At 32.2% G+C, this 16263-nt stretch overlaps 1 protein-coding gene and 1 long non-coding RNA gene across 3 annotated transcripts; one reads left to right on the top strand and one right to left on the bottom strand.

The window, feature by feature from the left end:
- Positions 1–5965: 5965 nt before the first annotated feature.
- LOC107906441 (uncharacterized) lies at positions 5966–8928 on the bottom strand. Its single transcript, XR_001686711.2, has 3 exons — positions 8239–8928; positions 6882–6943; positions 5966–6773 (listed from the first exon to the last, which is right to left on the bottom strand). It is a non-coding gene; the product is annotated as an uncharacterized lncRNA (long non-coding RNA).
- A 3038-nt stretch (positions 8929–11966) lies between these two features.
- Positions 11967–15303, top strand: LOC107906434 (probable receptor-like protein kinase At1g80640). 2 transcript variants are annotated; one of them, XM_016833417.2, is made up of 10 exons: positions 11967–12383; positions 12811–12984; positions 13130–13380; positions 13471–13603; positions 13713–13776; positions 13864–13960; positions 14062–14161; positions 14441–14559; positions 14635–14724; positions 14806–15303. In XM_016833417.2, exons 1-10 carry the CDS (start codon positions 12212–12214, stop codon positions 14929–14931), a joined length of 1326 nt encoding a protein of 441 aa, XP_016688906.1. In that variant the 5' UTR covers positions 11967–12211; the 3' UTR covers positions 14932–15303. The 2 variants fall into 2 exon arrangements, with proteins under 2 accessions (XP_016688906.1, XP_040949590.1); XM_041093656.1 differs by having other exon boundaries at positions 11977–12383; positions 12808–12984.
- The last annotated feature ends 960 nt before the right edge of the window (positions 15304–16263 follow it).

Raw genomic sequence — 16263 nt, 5'->3', positions numbered from 1 at the left:
AGTAAGTTTTGTGTTTAGATTAATTATGTGTTTATTGTAAATGTTATGTTTTAAATTTTTTTAATATATTTGAAAGTTTTTATGTTAGTAATTAACTATTATAAATTAATTGTTAGTCAGTGATAACAACAACAAAAAAGAAGAAGATAAATACTGAAAATATTTCTGTTATAGATATTGTTAAAAATGACAATAAATTTGATATTTCCTGAGACAATAACTTCAGCACAAAGGGAGAAAGTTGATAAGATGATGAGAGAATTGCAAGATTACAGAATAAAACTAGAAGAAGACATTGTTCAACACCTTATTACCGTAAATCAAAAGATGCAAGAAGTGTTATGGAAGGGTCATGAATTGATTAGAAAGAATAAAGTGCAATACTTAACCCTTAGAGGGACATTAATAGAACGGAAGCATCAAATCATTTTAGAACAACTTTAGAAGACATTGGTACCACGAACCTATTGGAATCTAGTTATATACTTCGTGAAGTTTATAATCTCTTATGAAGCAAGGAAAATAACGAGACAAAGTGTAGGTTCACGAAAGTTGACTGGAAAGCAAAATGTGTTTGACATACCATGGATGGATAAATTAGTTGTTAGGAAATTACCAAGAAAATTTCTAAATTCAATACCCGTTATAAAGATTGAAGAGGAAGAAGATCATGAGGAATTTCCAAATTGGATTATATAAGATGAATTTGAAGAGAATTCAGAATTTAATATAGAGAATTTCCCATAGGAGAATTCAAAAATATGTAAAAAAAAGGTTGCGAAGCTTACTTTCAATATGTGCTTGATAATAAAGTAACCGAAAGAAAGATTTAATCAGTACCTGTTGTGAACGATTATCCGGATGTGTTTTTGAAGAATTGTCGGGTTTGCCGCCGATACGAGAGGTAGAGTTTGAGATTGAATTAGTGCCGGGGAAGACTCCGATATCGATAGCTCCGTATAGAATGGCACTTGCAGAATTAAAAGAATTGAAAGCTCAGTTGCAGGAGTTGACATATAGAGGTTTCGTGCGACCGAGTTTTTCTCCCTGGGGCGCACCAGTTCTGTTTGTGAAAAAGAAAGATGGGACTATGAGAATGTGTATTGATTATCGACAACTCAATAAGGTGACCATAAAGAATAAATATCTGTTACCACGGATTGATGACCTATTTCATCAGTTGAAAGGGGCTTCAGTATTCTCGAAGATAGATTTGAGATCAGGCTACTATCAGTTACGAGGTAAAAACTCTGATGTGCCAAAGATTACTTTCCGAACGAGGTACGACCATTATGAATTTGTGGTTATGCCTTTCGGACTTACTAATGCACCTGCTGTTTTCATGGATTTGATGAATCGAATCTTCAGACAATATCTAGATCGGTTTGTGGTAGTATTCATAGATGATATTCTGATCTACTCCCGTGATGAAACCGAGCATGTGAGCATCTGAGTCTGGTGTTATAAAATTTGCGAGATAAATAGTTGTATGCAAAGTTCAGTAAATATGAATTTTGGTTACGTGAAGTCAGCTTTCTGGGTCATGTTGTATCAGCATCAGGTAATCGGGTTGATCCGAGCAAAATTTCGGCTATATTTGATTGGAAACCTCCTAGGAATGTCTCTGAAGTTCGAAGCTTTCTGGGGCTTGCTGGTTACTACAGACGGTTTGTAAAAGGATTCTCTATGATTGCAACCCCGATGACGAAGCTATTGCAGAAAGATGTTAAGTTTGAGTGGTCAGAAAAGTGCCAGAAAAGTTTCGACCAATTGAAAGCCTTGTTGACCGAAGCTCCAATATTAGTTAAGCCCGAATCGGGTAAAGATTTTGTCATTTATAGTGATGCATCTTTAAGTGGTTTGGGTTGTGTTTTGATACAGGAAGGCAAAGTCATAGCTTATGCCTCAAGACAGTTAAAGTCGTACGAAAAAAACTATTCGACACACAATCTAGAATTGGCAGCTTTTGTTTTTGCATTGAAGATATGGTGCCACTATCTATTCAGTGAGAGATGTCATGTTTATTCTGATCACAAAAGCCTGAAATATTTGATGACTCAGAAAGATCTGAATTTGAGACAATGTTGATGGTTAGAGTTGTTAAAAGACTACAAGCTTGTAATTGACTATCATCCGGGAAAGGCTAATGTTGTTGTTGATGCTCTAAGTCAAAAATTACTATTTTCTTTGCGTGCAATGAACGTGCATATAGCTATGTCTGATGATGGTGCGATAATAGCTGAGTTAAAAGCAAAACCGTTATTTGTTCAACAGATTTGTGAAGCTCAGAAAGCCGAAGGTGATTTAATTACAAAACGGGCTCATTGTGACTTGAATGTTAATTTAGAGTTTCTAGTTGATGCTGAGGATTGTTTGAGATTCAGAAACCGATTATGTGTTCCGAAAAATTCAGAGTTAATTCAGATGATATTGAATGAAGCTCATAATAGTCGATTATTTATTCATTCGGGCGACACGAAAATGTATAACGATATGAAACAACACTATTGGTGACACAGTATGAAACGAGACATTTCTGACTTTGTTTCAAAATGTTTAATATGTCAGCAATTAAAAGCCGAGCATCAAATACCATCTGGATTGCTTCAGCCGATTATGATACCTGAATGGAAATGGGTGATCACGGGGGTCGACGTTCACATTGTGGGTGATCGCGGCGATCAACATCCTCTTCAGCCGCAGGTGGGGGTGTGCGAAACATGGAAGAAAAATCATATGCTCTGAATGCCATCGATGAGCTAGAGCTGGGAGGAGTGCTGTACTGCGGTGGATATGACCCACGAGGAGTGGAGTAATGCTGTGGATACGGGTCGGGAGGAGTATTGTACTGTGGTTGTACTGGACTAAAGATATTAAACCCGTAATGATATCCGTGTCCTGACGAGCCCGAGAAATAGTTATTAACCCGCAACTTCGGGTGATAAGAACTATCAGCAGAATGTGTATACGACTGCTTGGGCTCGAGCTTTGACTGATGTTCTGGCTCGGCCTCTATATCGGGCACTGGCTCGTATGCCCGAAGTTGATGCATGTGCGGAGGGACTACAGTCGACTGCCTACCAAGTAAATATGGTTTTCCATTACTAGAGTACCGTTGTATGTACTCTAACAACGGTTGCAAATCAAAAGAAATATTTATCTGAGGTCTCCGCGCCATCCGATTATCCCACACTACAATATATTTCTAGTGCACAACCCCCAATTATTTCCTTGTTTTCCTCTCTTGTTAATCTCGTGAATCTTCCCCAACAGCATTGGGGAATCTGGGATATACTGGATGCAACCAAACTGCTGGAGCACTCGATCCTCGTGATACTAATTGACCGTCTAGAAATTGATAATTGGTGCGTTAATGCACCGCATGTGAGAATGAATGTGGGCAGACGAGGGTATAATAGCCGCAATTTTCGGTCTTCGATACGACATCCAGATAAAATGCACGATTAATAAAATGGTTAAAATTTAATATGATTCGAGTAAGATATACAAAGTAATTACATGTCATGAATATTGGAATAGCTTACCCCTTCTCTGACATGTTATTCAATCATCAAACAATATATCAGAATAGTGTACGACCTCTCAATACCCGGATAAAAACTCCATCTACAAAAACAAATTATACGTTAGAATAGTATCGTTAAAATAGTATCATTAGAAAAAAAAAGTCAATTAATTGCTATAACAAGTTCAATTTTATCACTTGTTCACTAGTGGAAATATGTATGCTTAGTGCCTAACCGATGCTAAGAATGACATCCGAAAAATGGCCCATGACTGCAGCAATATAAGGCATCCGCCTATGTCTACGGCATTTGTAATGACCCATTTTCAGTAAATCGAAATAGTGGTTTCGTAACCACAAATCTGAGTTGGAAAGAAAATTTATTTTAATATTGTGGTATGGTCTATATTATGATAGGAAGGTTGCATGAAAATTTTGATAATAAAATTTTATTGATTATATGGTAAAAATTTATTTAAATAGATAAAAAAACGCATTTCCGGGACTTCGTTCCGGTAAATCAGATTCGTTAATATTTATTAAATATTTACGAAGTTAGTTGTGTGTCTAATTATGTTTTGACTAGGAGAATTTGATGTAATTAGGAAAAAGAGATTAGATTGAAATAAGTGTGAAAGTTTAATAATAAATTAAAGAAAGTTAAAAGGACCAAATAGGCAATTATGCCTTTTTCTAAAATTGAGGCGGCATAACAAATGAAATATCTAAGATATTTTTTAATTTAAGTTATATATATATTATTATGTTATTTAATTAATAAGTAAGTTATTATATTATATTATTATATATATATAAAACAAAAGAAAAATAAATGAAAAGAAAGAAACAGAATAGAATTCGAAACGGAACAGGGGAGAAACAGGGGAGAAAGAAAGAAAGAAAAAGTAAAGAAGAAAATTAGGGCTTTTAAGGTTCAATTTCAAATTGGTAAGTCAAATTAAGTCCTTGAAATCTTTGAGTTTTTATGATTCTAGATCAAAATACTAGTAGGTATATGTTGAAATTTTGAAAGTTAGTAGAATTTTTTTATGTAGTTTATATTGAATTAGTGGATGAATTAGAGATTGAATTGATGGAAATTCAAATTAGAATTGGGAAAAAGATTAAATTGAGAAATAAGTAATAAGTTTAATGTAAAATTGTAAGAAATTCGAAATTAAGGTTTATTAGTGAAAATTTGAGAGTTAAGTCAAGTTGTAAGTAGAATTTAAGTAAAAATAAGGTATAGATTGTGATAGAAATAGAAATAATTTTAGTTATGAATTAAATTGAAATATTAGCTAAGGTAAGAAATTATGAAATTATTATATCATATATGTTTATTCTTATTAAATCATATAGGAAAGTTATTTGATTGTTTTTCTAATATATAAATGTCATGTGTTTTATATGAAATTGAAGATAAAGAAAAGAAAGGAAAGGACCTAATTGAAGAAAAAGGAAAATAGAAGGCTAAGGAGTGAAGGAAGATATCATCTCAACCTTTTTGTTGTAAGTACTACAAGGTTATTTTTATTTTAAAATATTTTATTTAAATGCCTATATTATAGTATAGAATTATTTAGAAATAAAATAAAATAAAGTAAAATAAAAGATTATGGAACTATGAAGTTTGTAAAGAAAATTATAGATGGAAAGTATATAGTGGTATATTGATTGAACATTAAGAAAATATTGTGACAAAAGTATATATATGGGAAAATGGTGTGATAATTGTGAATTGTGAAATGTGCCCTAAATTGTAATGATGGAGAAATGAGAAATCTTTTTCGAAATAATTCTATAAAGTATTTAATTGAATGAGATACAGTTTTAATACCCAAGTAGATGGAATTTAGAACTACTAGGATATTAGTGGCATGCCATTAAGGAACTTTAGCGTGCTCTCTGATTATTAGCACGTTAGTGCTCTCTGACTACTAGCAAGTTGGTGCTCTCTGATTTTAGCACGTCAGTGCTCTCTGTATAGCACTTTAGTGCTCTCTGTTCATTAGTGCATACCAATGCACCTCTGTATTTGTTCCATATATCCGGTGTGTTCTATAAAATCTACTTTGGGCTAAGATTATGAATTTTGGAAAAGCGAATCATTAAAATGCTAAGGTAAGTTTTATGAAGCTTATACGTACGTAAATACGTAATAACAGGATGAGTTTGACATATTTTGTTTAGATTTATTTATTTGTTTATTCTTGTAGTGCTTACTAAGCCTTCACCTGCTTAACGCGTTTAATTTTTAACGCGTAGGTACAGTTTGTCTCGAAGAGGTAAAGTCAGGATAGAAGATCTCTCATCTCATCACATCCTCAAGAGCTTCAGAAGTAGGTACCATATTTTGAATTAAAATGGCATGTACATAGATAGTCAGTTATGTTTCCATGTGTTAGGAACTAAAATGTAAACTCTTGGACTTCTATCTATTTTTAGGTACTTTACGTATTTTAGTATATATATGAAATGAATTAGTAAAACTACATTTATGTTTGCAAATATGGTTGGTAAGTTATAATGCTATGTATAAATGTTTTATTTAAACAATATCTAGCCATAACCATTTTGGCACCAAATGTAATAGTCTTATACCGGGTTTGTATGATTAGATCAGGTATAGGGTTGTTACAGCATTAGGCTTTGTCGTCTGAAAAAGCTCACGATACAATATAGCCAGAACTGCGGAACCCTAACTATACGAGCGAACATTCTGCAAATCAGCTAATAGGGGTAAATACATCAAATGAACCTTATTGTTCCCATCCGGCATCAGTACACCCCTTATAATATGCATAATGTACGCTCCAGCTGTGCACATCACCTCATGCTCAGTGACATTAATTGATAAATGTTCAAAATTTATTTTCAGCCATGAAAATTTCAAACTCGTAAAATTGGACTCGGCATTGTTAGGCGAGACTTCTAGTAGGCCATAACAAAGGGTAGTCAGCTCAGCTATCGTACTTACGCCCTTTACGGCACTCCCGTCGATTGGGAGCCCAAGTTGCAATGCAACATCCTCCAAAGTGACATTGCACTTCCCACACGGTAAATGAAAAGTGTAGGTCTTTGGGTGCCAACGCTCGACCAATGCAGATATTGAATCGTACTGCAAATCAAACGTCTGGATCAATACTGCTGACCCGAACCCAGCTAAATCCAAGTATGGCATCAGTCATTCATCCAGAGAATATCCTATACCATTCACCCGACCCCTTAATGCGCGGTACGGGCCCTGACACAATTAAATTATAGAAAATAGTTATAATAACATAATTTATTTCTATAAATGACGTAGAACTTTTTTTAAGGAAACCAGGATTAACAAATGACAATATATTACCATATTATTAACTGTGTTTGATATGTGATCATTATTCTTAATCAATGAACCCATTGCGATACCTACAATTTCAAAACAAAATTTGGTTATTAATTTCAAAGTTTGATGCATTTTAAATATTTATCAAAATACCTAAAATTTATATATTGCTTTTAATTACAAAAAAATACCAGCATAATAAAATGATAATAAGTATCTCAACATAATAAATATGAATATCTTTATTATTACTTTAAAATGATAATAAATAAAATGTATTGGTTTAAAATATAATATATATAATAACATGTCAACTTAATTATTGTAAAAAAATTAATTTTTTTGCATACAAGGAAGGATACAAAAGAAATTTCAATTATAATATTTATAGAAAACATAAAATAATATTTAAAAGTATAAACTCTTATTCTCAATTATAAAATCTAAAAAAAATTAGAACATATAAGCTAATGGTCCCTAATTTATCTCGTAAATTCCAACTCAATGGTCTCATTCACAAATTTCATATCAATAGTCTCATCTTTTACCTACATAAAAAATAAAAAATAATAATATTAAGATAATCAAAATAACATGCCAAATAAATCACATAAAAAATATATCTAATTAATTTAAAACACACATAACAAATAAATTACATAAAAAATAATAAATAAAAATCTTTTCCAACTTTAGTTTAATCTATTTAAAATTTAAAAGCTCTTAATTTAATAAATAATGGTTTCGGAGATATTGTTTCCCAACTTTTTCTTTTTGAAAGCTTGTCAAGGGATCTAATGAATAATCTTTGGGAATTACTACCAACTAAAAAAGATTAAAAAATATTTTAATTTTGAGAAGCAAAAATAATTAACAGAACAATAACAAATTTATTTATAACAAGATTCAAACTAATAATATTACCTTCAAAGTATAATTTGATATTTATATATAAATTTTTTCAAATATTATTATCTTATATTTTATTTATATCATGAGTGTAATCATAATATATAATATATAATATATAATATGCTTGACATGCCAACCTTAAGGTAAGTGGATCCCATTATTGATTATGTTATTATCATGAGTTTTGTCAAGGAGTGATGTTTAGGTCATTTAAAAAAAAAATTCTATTATCAATTAATATATTAAAAAAGATTGTTCTCTATTTATATTTGGGAAGCAAGTTATTTGATATAAAATAATTTATGAAAGAATGAAAATATAAAATAAATACAAACATACCTTAATAGCTTTTTTAACCAAATAATACCTTATAAAAATTAAATTAAAAATTAAATTCGAATTAAATCAACAATAATAACAAAAAAAAACAAATTAAATTCACATTAATTTATAACAAAAAGATTACCTTTTCTTAAACACCTAATCTTCTCTAAACAACAAACCCTCCTTTCCTTTTTTTATTTATTTTTTTTTCTTCCTTTCTCTTTTCCTCCCTCTATTCCGCTTCTCTTTTTTTCTTTATTTCTTTTTCCCTTCCCTTCCCTTCCAGCCCTCTCCTTCTCCTTTTTTTTCTTCTATTCTTCTCTTATTTTCTTCTTCTTTCTCTCTTTCGGCTAGCCAAAAATGGGGTTTTTTACGAAAATAATATAAAATTAAAAAAATATCAAAATGGCATGTTACAAAAATTATGTACCAAAATGGTACATTTCAAGTGGTGGAGGGTGGTGCATAGGTGGCACCACCCTATTTCTGACGCCTTTGACACTGAAACAAAAACAAAACTGATAAAAAAAACAAAACTGATGAAAAACAAAGCTAATGAAAAAAAAAACAAAACTGATGAAAAACAAGTGATGGGATAGCACGGCACCAGTCACGCCTAGGGAAGAGACGGCACCGGTCACTCCTAGGGAAGGGGCGGCACCAGTCACGCCTAGGAAAGAGGCAGCACCGATCACGCCTTTCCCATAGGCGGCACCGGTGCTGTAGCAGCGATGGGACATTTCATGCCCGTGACTTGTTTGGGGACCATATAATGGTACCCAACGGCCATTTTTGGCCAGCCGGAAGAGAGAAAGAATTGAAGAAAAGAAGAGAATAAGAAAAATGAGAATGAGAGGGCAGGAAGGGAAGGGAAAAAGAAATATAGAAAAAAAAAGAGAAGGCGGATGTGGGGGGGGGAGTGGCTGTCGCCTATGGGGAAGGCGTGACTGATGCCGCCTCTTCCCTAGGTGTGACCGGTGTGTGCTATCCCATCATTTTTTTTTTGTTTTTTCATCAGTTTATTTTTTTTAACAAATCTATTTTTTTTAGTGTAAATCATGTTAGAACTAGGGTGGTGTTGCTTATGCACCACCCTCCACCATACTAAATGTACCAAAATGGTACATAATTTTATAAACATGCCAAATAAGTATTTTTTAATTTTATATTATTTTAGTAAAAAACCCCCAAAAATGGCCATTGGGGACCTTATAATGGTCCCCAAACAAGTCACGGGCCTTCTGACCCATCTGCAGCAACCGGTGCTGCTTCTGAGGAAGGCGTGACCGGTGCTATCCTGTCCCATCACCACTTTTTTTTTGTTAGTTATTTTTTTTAAAAACAATTTTGTCAATTTTTTTTAAACAATTTTGTTTTTCTTTTGTTAGAACTAGGGTGGTGCCGCCTATGCACCACCCTCCACCAGCCTAAATGTACCAATTTGGTACATAATTTTTGAAAGATATTATTTTAATATTTTTTTAAATATTATTTTAATAAAAACTCAAAGATAATCTATAAAAAAAAAAGAGAGGATAAAAACATCATTTCAGTTGTAACACACTTAACAAACCACTATTAAGTAATTTCCCAAAAAAAAAAAAAGGATTCACAAAAAAATTTGAAGAATAATTATTTTATATAAAAATAAATAAATTTGTTTCCACACATTAAAACCCAAAAATACTTATCCCTTTTAGAAGATTGTCCACAATCTAAATTTACTGACTCTGTCCCCTGTGCACTCCAAAATCTTGAGCCAATGAATGATTCAAGGGTTTTTATTTTTTGTTTAGGAGCAATTCGTATGTTCTTTTTTAGACTTTTCAATTTTAAATTGGGGCTACATAAATGTTTCCAATATTATCAATAATATTTTATTTATATTCAGACCGGTCCAAGAGACAAGCAAAAACCTTCACCCATTTTGGTTTATATGCTAAAATTATATTATAATCTCGTGAATTAATAATTCAATTTAAATTCTTTTAATATAAAATTTTAGCCTGAATTTTCAAAAAAATTATAATTTTATCATAGCCTATTAGCACAAATTTTCTTTGCTTTGCCTTTATATATATTCTCAATTACAACTCTTCACGATCTTAAAAAATGAAAAAAAAATGTAAGCAATTTTTTTTTAAATTTAAATTTATGACATGTATCTAAATACACATATTTTTACTGTTTTTTAATTATATATATTAATGATTAAATTTTAATTTTAGTTCTTATATTTGAATTAGATTTGAAATTTAATATCTATACATTAATTATTAATATAATTTGGTATCTCAACTTTATAATATTATTAGTTAGTTTAAATATTTTATTCTGATTAAAAGGTTTAATAATTTTTAAGAGTTGATAACATCATTAATCTTTTGTTGTTGTTGTTGTTAGTTGTTATATTTAAGCTTATTGTTATGTAATTTTTTATGTGGCTATCAAGTAAGTTTTTTTTTTTAAATTCCAATGTTTTACACTGGCAAATTGAACAAAATAAGTTTAATGGGGTTAACAATTAAACTTGAATTTTTAAATTTGAAAGTGAAAAAATTAAATTCTTAAAATTAAAAGTATGAGGATTAAATTCGAAATATATGAAGAGTGTGAGGACTTTGTACATATCATGAGGTTCAAACACGATCTTTAGCTTTAATATTACAACATTTCCACAATAGTAAAATTATTCATATGAAAAATCAAAGCTTAACCCTAGGATAAATTAAATCAAGAAATCCCATTACAAAAAGCTTTTTAATATTTAGCATTGTTTTATAAAATCCTCTAAGCGGAAATAAAGAATAAAAGAAGATAAGAAGAAATAATTAATTCAGCTGTTAGGGTTAGCTGACCACCATCGCCACATGTGACCTATATAAATAACATACATCACTTCTCTCATGTGAATGTGAAGAGCTTTTCACCAAATTATGAGGAAATAATATTTATATATATCGCAGATTAAGTTGCATACTTGTATTAGGATAATTAAATGTTGGAGGCTGAAAACTAGAGATTAAAAATTTGGTAGCATAAATAGATTTTTGCTTCTTTAACTTTGATTGGGAATGGAAGAAAAGAGTCTCCTACTTAACCCGACAATAAATGAAATTAATATGATGGTTAAGGTGGAAACTTCAACATCCAAATTCAATTTAGTGTTTAATATATATATATATATATATAAAAGAAACTCTGATTGGGACGTTGGATTTTAAGGGTTGGGTAGGTGTCCCTTTGCGACGGCCACTTGAAGTTTGCTGCCCCATCTCATAATGTCTCATCCTTTATTTATTTGTTTGAGGATTTAAATTTAATTTGACGAGTTTAGGAAATTGAGATTGGTAAGTAATATAAATATTTATATTTGAAAATAAGGTTTGGGAAGACATAAAAGTTGGAAGTTAGTAATAATCGAATCCGACCTTTGTTCATGCCTGCATCTTAAATGAATTGCATCCACGGGGCCCACTATAACTATGCAAAGTAACATTTCTCGATTCTGCTATCAACTTTGTTAAAGTTGCTACATACACATTTTCTCCATCCAAAACAAAAACAACCTTCAAAAGTTTAAACGCGCCAAACTACTTAAGGATTTAATTATCTGAATTAATCCATGTTTACAACTGCGAAATGCATGAAAGGTTTAAACAGGATTTAGGGTCCTCTGTAAAAGAAAAATTAATTTGTCAAATTAATTATATCGCTATCCATTAAAGATCTTAAATTCAGCAGTTAAGTAATAACTAATCAACTTTGTATATCTACATCCCAACTGTCTAAACCCTAAACTCATAAAACTTAAATCAAACTCTCTCCTTTATTAACTGTCACACATGATGCCCTATGTCCATCAACTCCCCCACACATAATTTAACTGATTAAATTTAAGATTAAAAAAAAAAAAAAGAAAAGACGAGGGTTCTTTTTCTTTTTCTTAGTTTCCTGCAATTTTTCCCCCTCAAAAGAAGAGTTAACCATAGATAGATTCAAAAGTGAAACAGCAAGATCTTTGAACAGGAAAAGAAGTTTCATTCATTAGTTCCTACATTTTGATTTTTTTTTTAAATTCTCTCTATCGTCCCTTCTGTCGTAGCCGAGACACGATGAATCTTCTGCGTCTATTGTTTCCCATGTGGGCATGTTCCTTCTCTTTGTTTTCACTCTTAATTCATGCCCGACCACAGTCAACTGTTCCCTTCACATCCGCTTCTGTTCTTCCTTCTGACCAAGAGCCCATTTCTCAGTTTTCTTCACAGATGGAAGCTGTTTCTCCAGGTTTTTCAACTCTACGTTTTTTTTTTTTTTTGGTTTTGAGTTTGCAATCTGTTCTTCATTTCTCCTAAATGGGGTTGTTTCGTTTGCTTGCTTCAGATGGTCTAGATTTCTGCATTACTCTACTGTTATTATTACGTTTTTCTCATATTTCCCAGCATTCAACACATATTGTGCACTGTACCTATAGGCTTATGATTTTTCAGTAGTTTGGCTGTTAGGAACAATTGCTAATTCCATTGAAGTGGCCAAAGTTAACTTGTTTGGAATAGTAACCAACAATTTGTTTGAGTTGTGTCCATTTAAGTGCCCCATTTCTTTTATTTAATTTTGAAAGTACAGTTCTTTATGCAAACAAGAATGAAGGATCTTTTCCTTCCGTTTACCTAAAGATGTGCTAATTTAAATAACCATGTTCATGGTAAAGCAGGGGTGGCTGTTGTTCGAGTAGTGCACCACCAGGATCTAAACAAGAGAATTCTTATAGCTCTAATTGTTGCCTCCACTCTCCTTGCCGGAATATTGCTCTTTTTGTCATGTTTCTGGATATGTAGACAAAAAATCTTGAACAACTCCAATGGGAAAAGCAAACAAAAAAACCTAGGTATCTTTTTTTTGTCTCACTTAATCACCTTATGTTTTTGGCTTCCAAGTTTTCACCTTGAGATTAAGATTATGCCTTGCTTGGGATTCTTGTCTTCCAATTTCAACTCTGTTTTTTGTTTTGGTTTTCACTACGCAATCTGCAGAACCTACAAAAGCACTTTCATTGAGTCCAATTGTGGATCGTTTTAATTCCTTATGGATGGCTGGGAAAAAGGGATCAGTAGCTGTCATCGAGTATCGGTTATTGGAAGCTGCAACAAACGGTTTCGGAGAAAGTAATGTTTTAGGTGAGGGCGGTCGTGGACGTGTCTATAAAGCTCGCTTCGATGACAAATTTCTTGCTGCTGTGAAAAAATTAGATAATGGAGGAGTGGATGCTGAAAGGGAATTCGAGGTAACATTTTGTGCCCGACTGAAATAGATTTTTGATATCTAGTTTGTGTGCATTTGATACATCCTTCCTGGGGTTTATTGCAATGTGCAGAATGAGGTGGACTGGCTGGTCAAAATCCGGCATCAGAATATTGTATCACTCTTAGGTTACTGTATCCATGATGAAACAAAGTTACTTGTATATGAAATGATGCAAAATGGTTCTTTGGAGAGTCAGTTACACGGTATATGAACTCCTTTTCTTGATCCCAAAGTCACAAAGAATAGTGAAAGTTAGTTGAAGATGGCTAAAGTTTATCTTTTAATATAATTTTATTGGTTTGGACATTATAGGACCTTCTCAAGGATCTGCTTTAACCTGGCATTTACGAATGAAAATTGCAATTGATGTTGCTAGGTGAATTCTCCATATCCAATTCTGTTCTAATCTCTTACTCTGATTCATTGCTTATCTGTTGTTAATTTGGTTCGTAATGTCTGATAGAGCGTTAGAGTATCTTCACGAGAACTGCAATCCACCAGTCGTCCATAGAGATATAAAGTCATCTAATATCCTTCTCGATTCCAACTTCAATGCTAAGGTAACATTATGCATGACAGACATGAAAGCTCGTGTCTTTACGGATCTTTCTTGAAATGTCAACTTTGAATGGTTCCCTTAACTATCTTTTCATTGATTCAGCTATCGGACTTTGGCCTTGCTGTGACTACTGGATCTCAGAACAAAAACGTTAAGTTGTCCGGAACATTGGGCTATGTAGCTCCGGAGTACCTCTTAGAGGGTAAGCCAAAGCTCTTTATGCTTCGATACGTAAGAAATTACGAATGAGATCCGATGCATTTTCTAGTGTAATACGTCTTTTTGCAAACACAACATACAGAAATGGGGATGTTAGTGACATTGAATGTGATTCATGAAATTCTTGAGCAATTACAAATCTGCGGAAAGATGAAGGAGACATAGTTGTTCTTCCTTCCTAAATGGCTCCATAAAAGAGAGATTTTAGTACCAGATGTAATCTCACTCTTTGATAGAGTAAAAACCTTATTGTGTTTCTCAGGTAAATTGACCGATAAAAGTGATGTATATGCTTTCGGAGTTGTACTTCTGGAGCTGCTAATCGGAAAGAAACCGCTAGAGAAAATGTCACCAACTCAGCACCAATCTCTTGTTACATGGGTAATTTCTTTGGACCATACATTTTGATATCTTTCAGCCATGGCTTAATACTTCATTTATATACCATTTTTATAGGTCATGCCTCAGCTTACCGACAGATTGAAACTTCCGAAGTTAGTTGATCCAGTAATAAAAGATACAATGGATTTAAAGCACTTATATCAGGTACATGGAAAATTATTTTGTTCGCATCGTCATATGCCCATGTTCTCTTTATAAACATCAAATCATGTCATCTGTGAACAGGTCGCTGCTGTTGCGGTGCTGTGCATACAGCCCGAACCAAGTTATAGGCCACTCATAACAGATGTCCTGCATTCTCTCATCCCTCTTGTACCGATAGAACTCGGAGGTTCATTAAGACTTACATAGCTGGTCGGTGCCTCCTCTCTTCTACCTCTTTCGTGCCGATTATACAAATTCTGAACTTGTGACCATGATGTCTTGAATTTTGATTTTGCATCTACCCTTCTTTGCTACAACACTGCATTTGGTAGACTAGTTTTCCCTCATTCTTTTCCAAATGAACCTTTTCTTCGAGGATCTGATGCAATTTCATCATGCCATGGAAGTGTCTTTTTGGTGATTTTCTGATGTTACAACGTAGAATTTATATTCCAAATACAGATATTTAACATCATCTGTGTATTACTCTGATCCTTGTACTAAAAAAAAAACAGGGAATAGAAAATGAAATTCTCGATTAAGGATGGCACTTAATCGTTAAAACATTATTCAATTTGATCAATTTTGTGGATTAGGATATTTAACGTATGTTTTTTTGAAGATGGAGAAGAATTATTTAATCTTTGATATTCAAATCTACTTTGATTTCTATTCATATATTGTCAAATATTTAAGTCCATTTTATTTAAACAAACAACTTAAGACGACTTAAAATGATAAAAAAGGACATTCTGTTTTGGGTAGTGTAACAGAATAATTAGAATTATGATATGATAATCTTACTTAAATCTGTTCTAATTTGGTATTTTTGCAAAGTCTTGTATATAAACAAAATATTTTTTTTTTGTATTTTCCAATAATGTGGTTTATAAAATTAGTTAGCAATTAGAATTAGATTCACTTGAAAAAGGGGCATTGCCTAAGCCTAAGCCAAACCAAAGCCGAAGCATTGAATTTTGTCTACTTCCCCTATGTGGAATATTTCCAAATAAGAATGGAATGATAAAGCTTTGCAGGCAATGCCAATGTATCTTGAAGTATTCGACGGTCGATGTTGACCTTATGAAATGGTTTCAGGCTTTGCTAATAACACCCCCACACAAAACCAACATTAATTTCGACTATATTTAAGAATTTACATAAAAATTTATTTTAGTTTTTTGTTTAATTTTTTTCTCTCTCTTTTGCCCTTTTAACTTAAATTTTTTAAAATCATTCTAAAATGGATAAAAAGTTAACTTTTGTTATCTTTGTTGATGTGGCATACACATGAATTGTCATCTACGTGTATGCCACGTCAATAAAGCTAAAAGATATTAATTTTTTTCATTAATTTCTAAGATATTAATTTGAGAAAAACTATAAATTTAAGAATTAAAAAAGATAAAGAAGTTAAAATAAATTTTTTTATAAAATTGGAGTGGAGAAATAATAAGGTAAATTGCATGCAAATGAAATGAAATGGGTCCAACCAATTAGAAATGTTTTTATGTGAAAAAAAAAAAAGGAATATGCCAC

This window comes from Gossypium hirsutum, chromosome D05, assembly GCF_007990345.1.
Source record: "Gossypium hirsutum isolate 1008001.06 chromosome D05, Gossypium_hirsutum_v2.1, whole genome shotgun sequence".
In the NCBI taxonomy this organism is placed as follows: Eukaryota; Viridiplantae; Streptophyta; class Magnoliopsida; order Malvales; family Malvaceae; genus Gossypium; species Gossypium hirsutum.
Note: the sequence above shows the minus strand (reverse complement) of the source record. Positions and strands in the feature narration are given on the sequence as shown.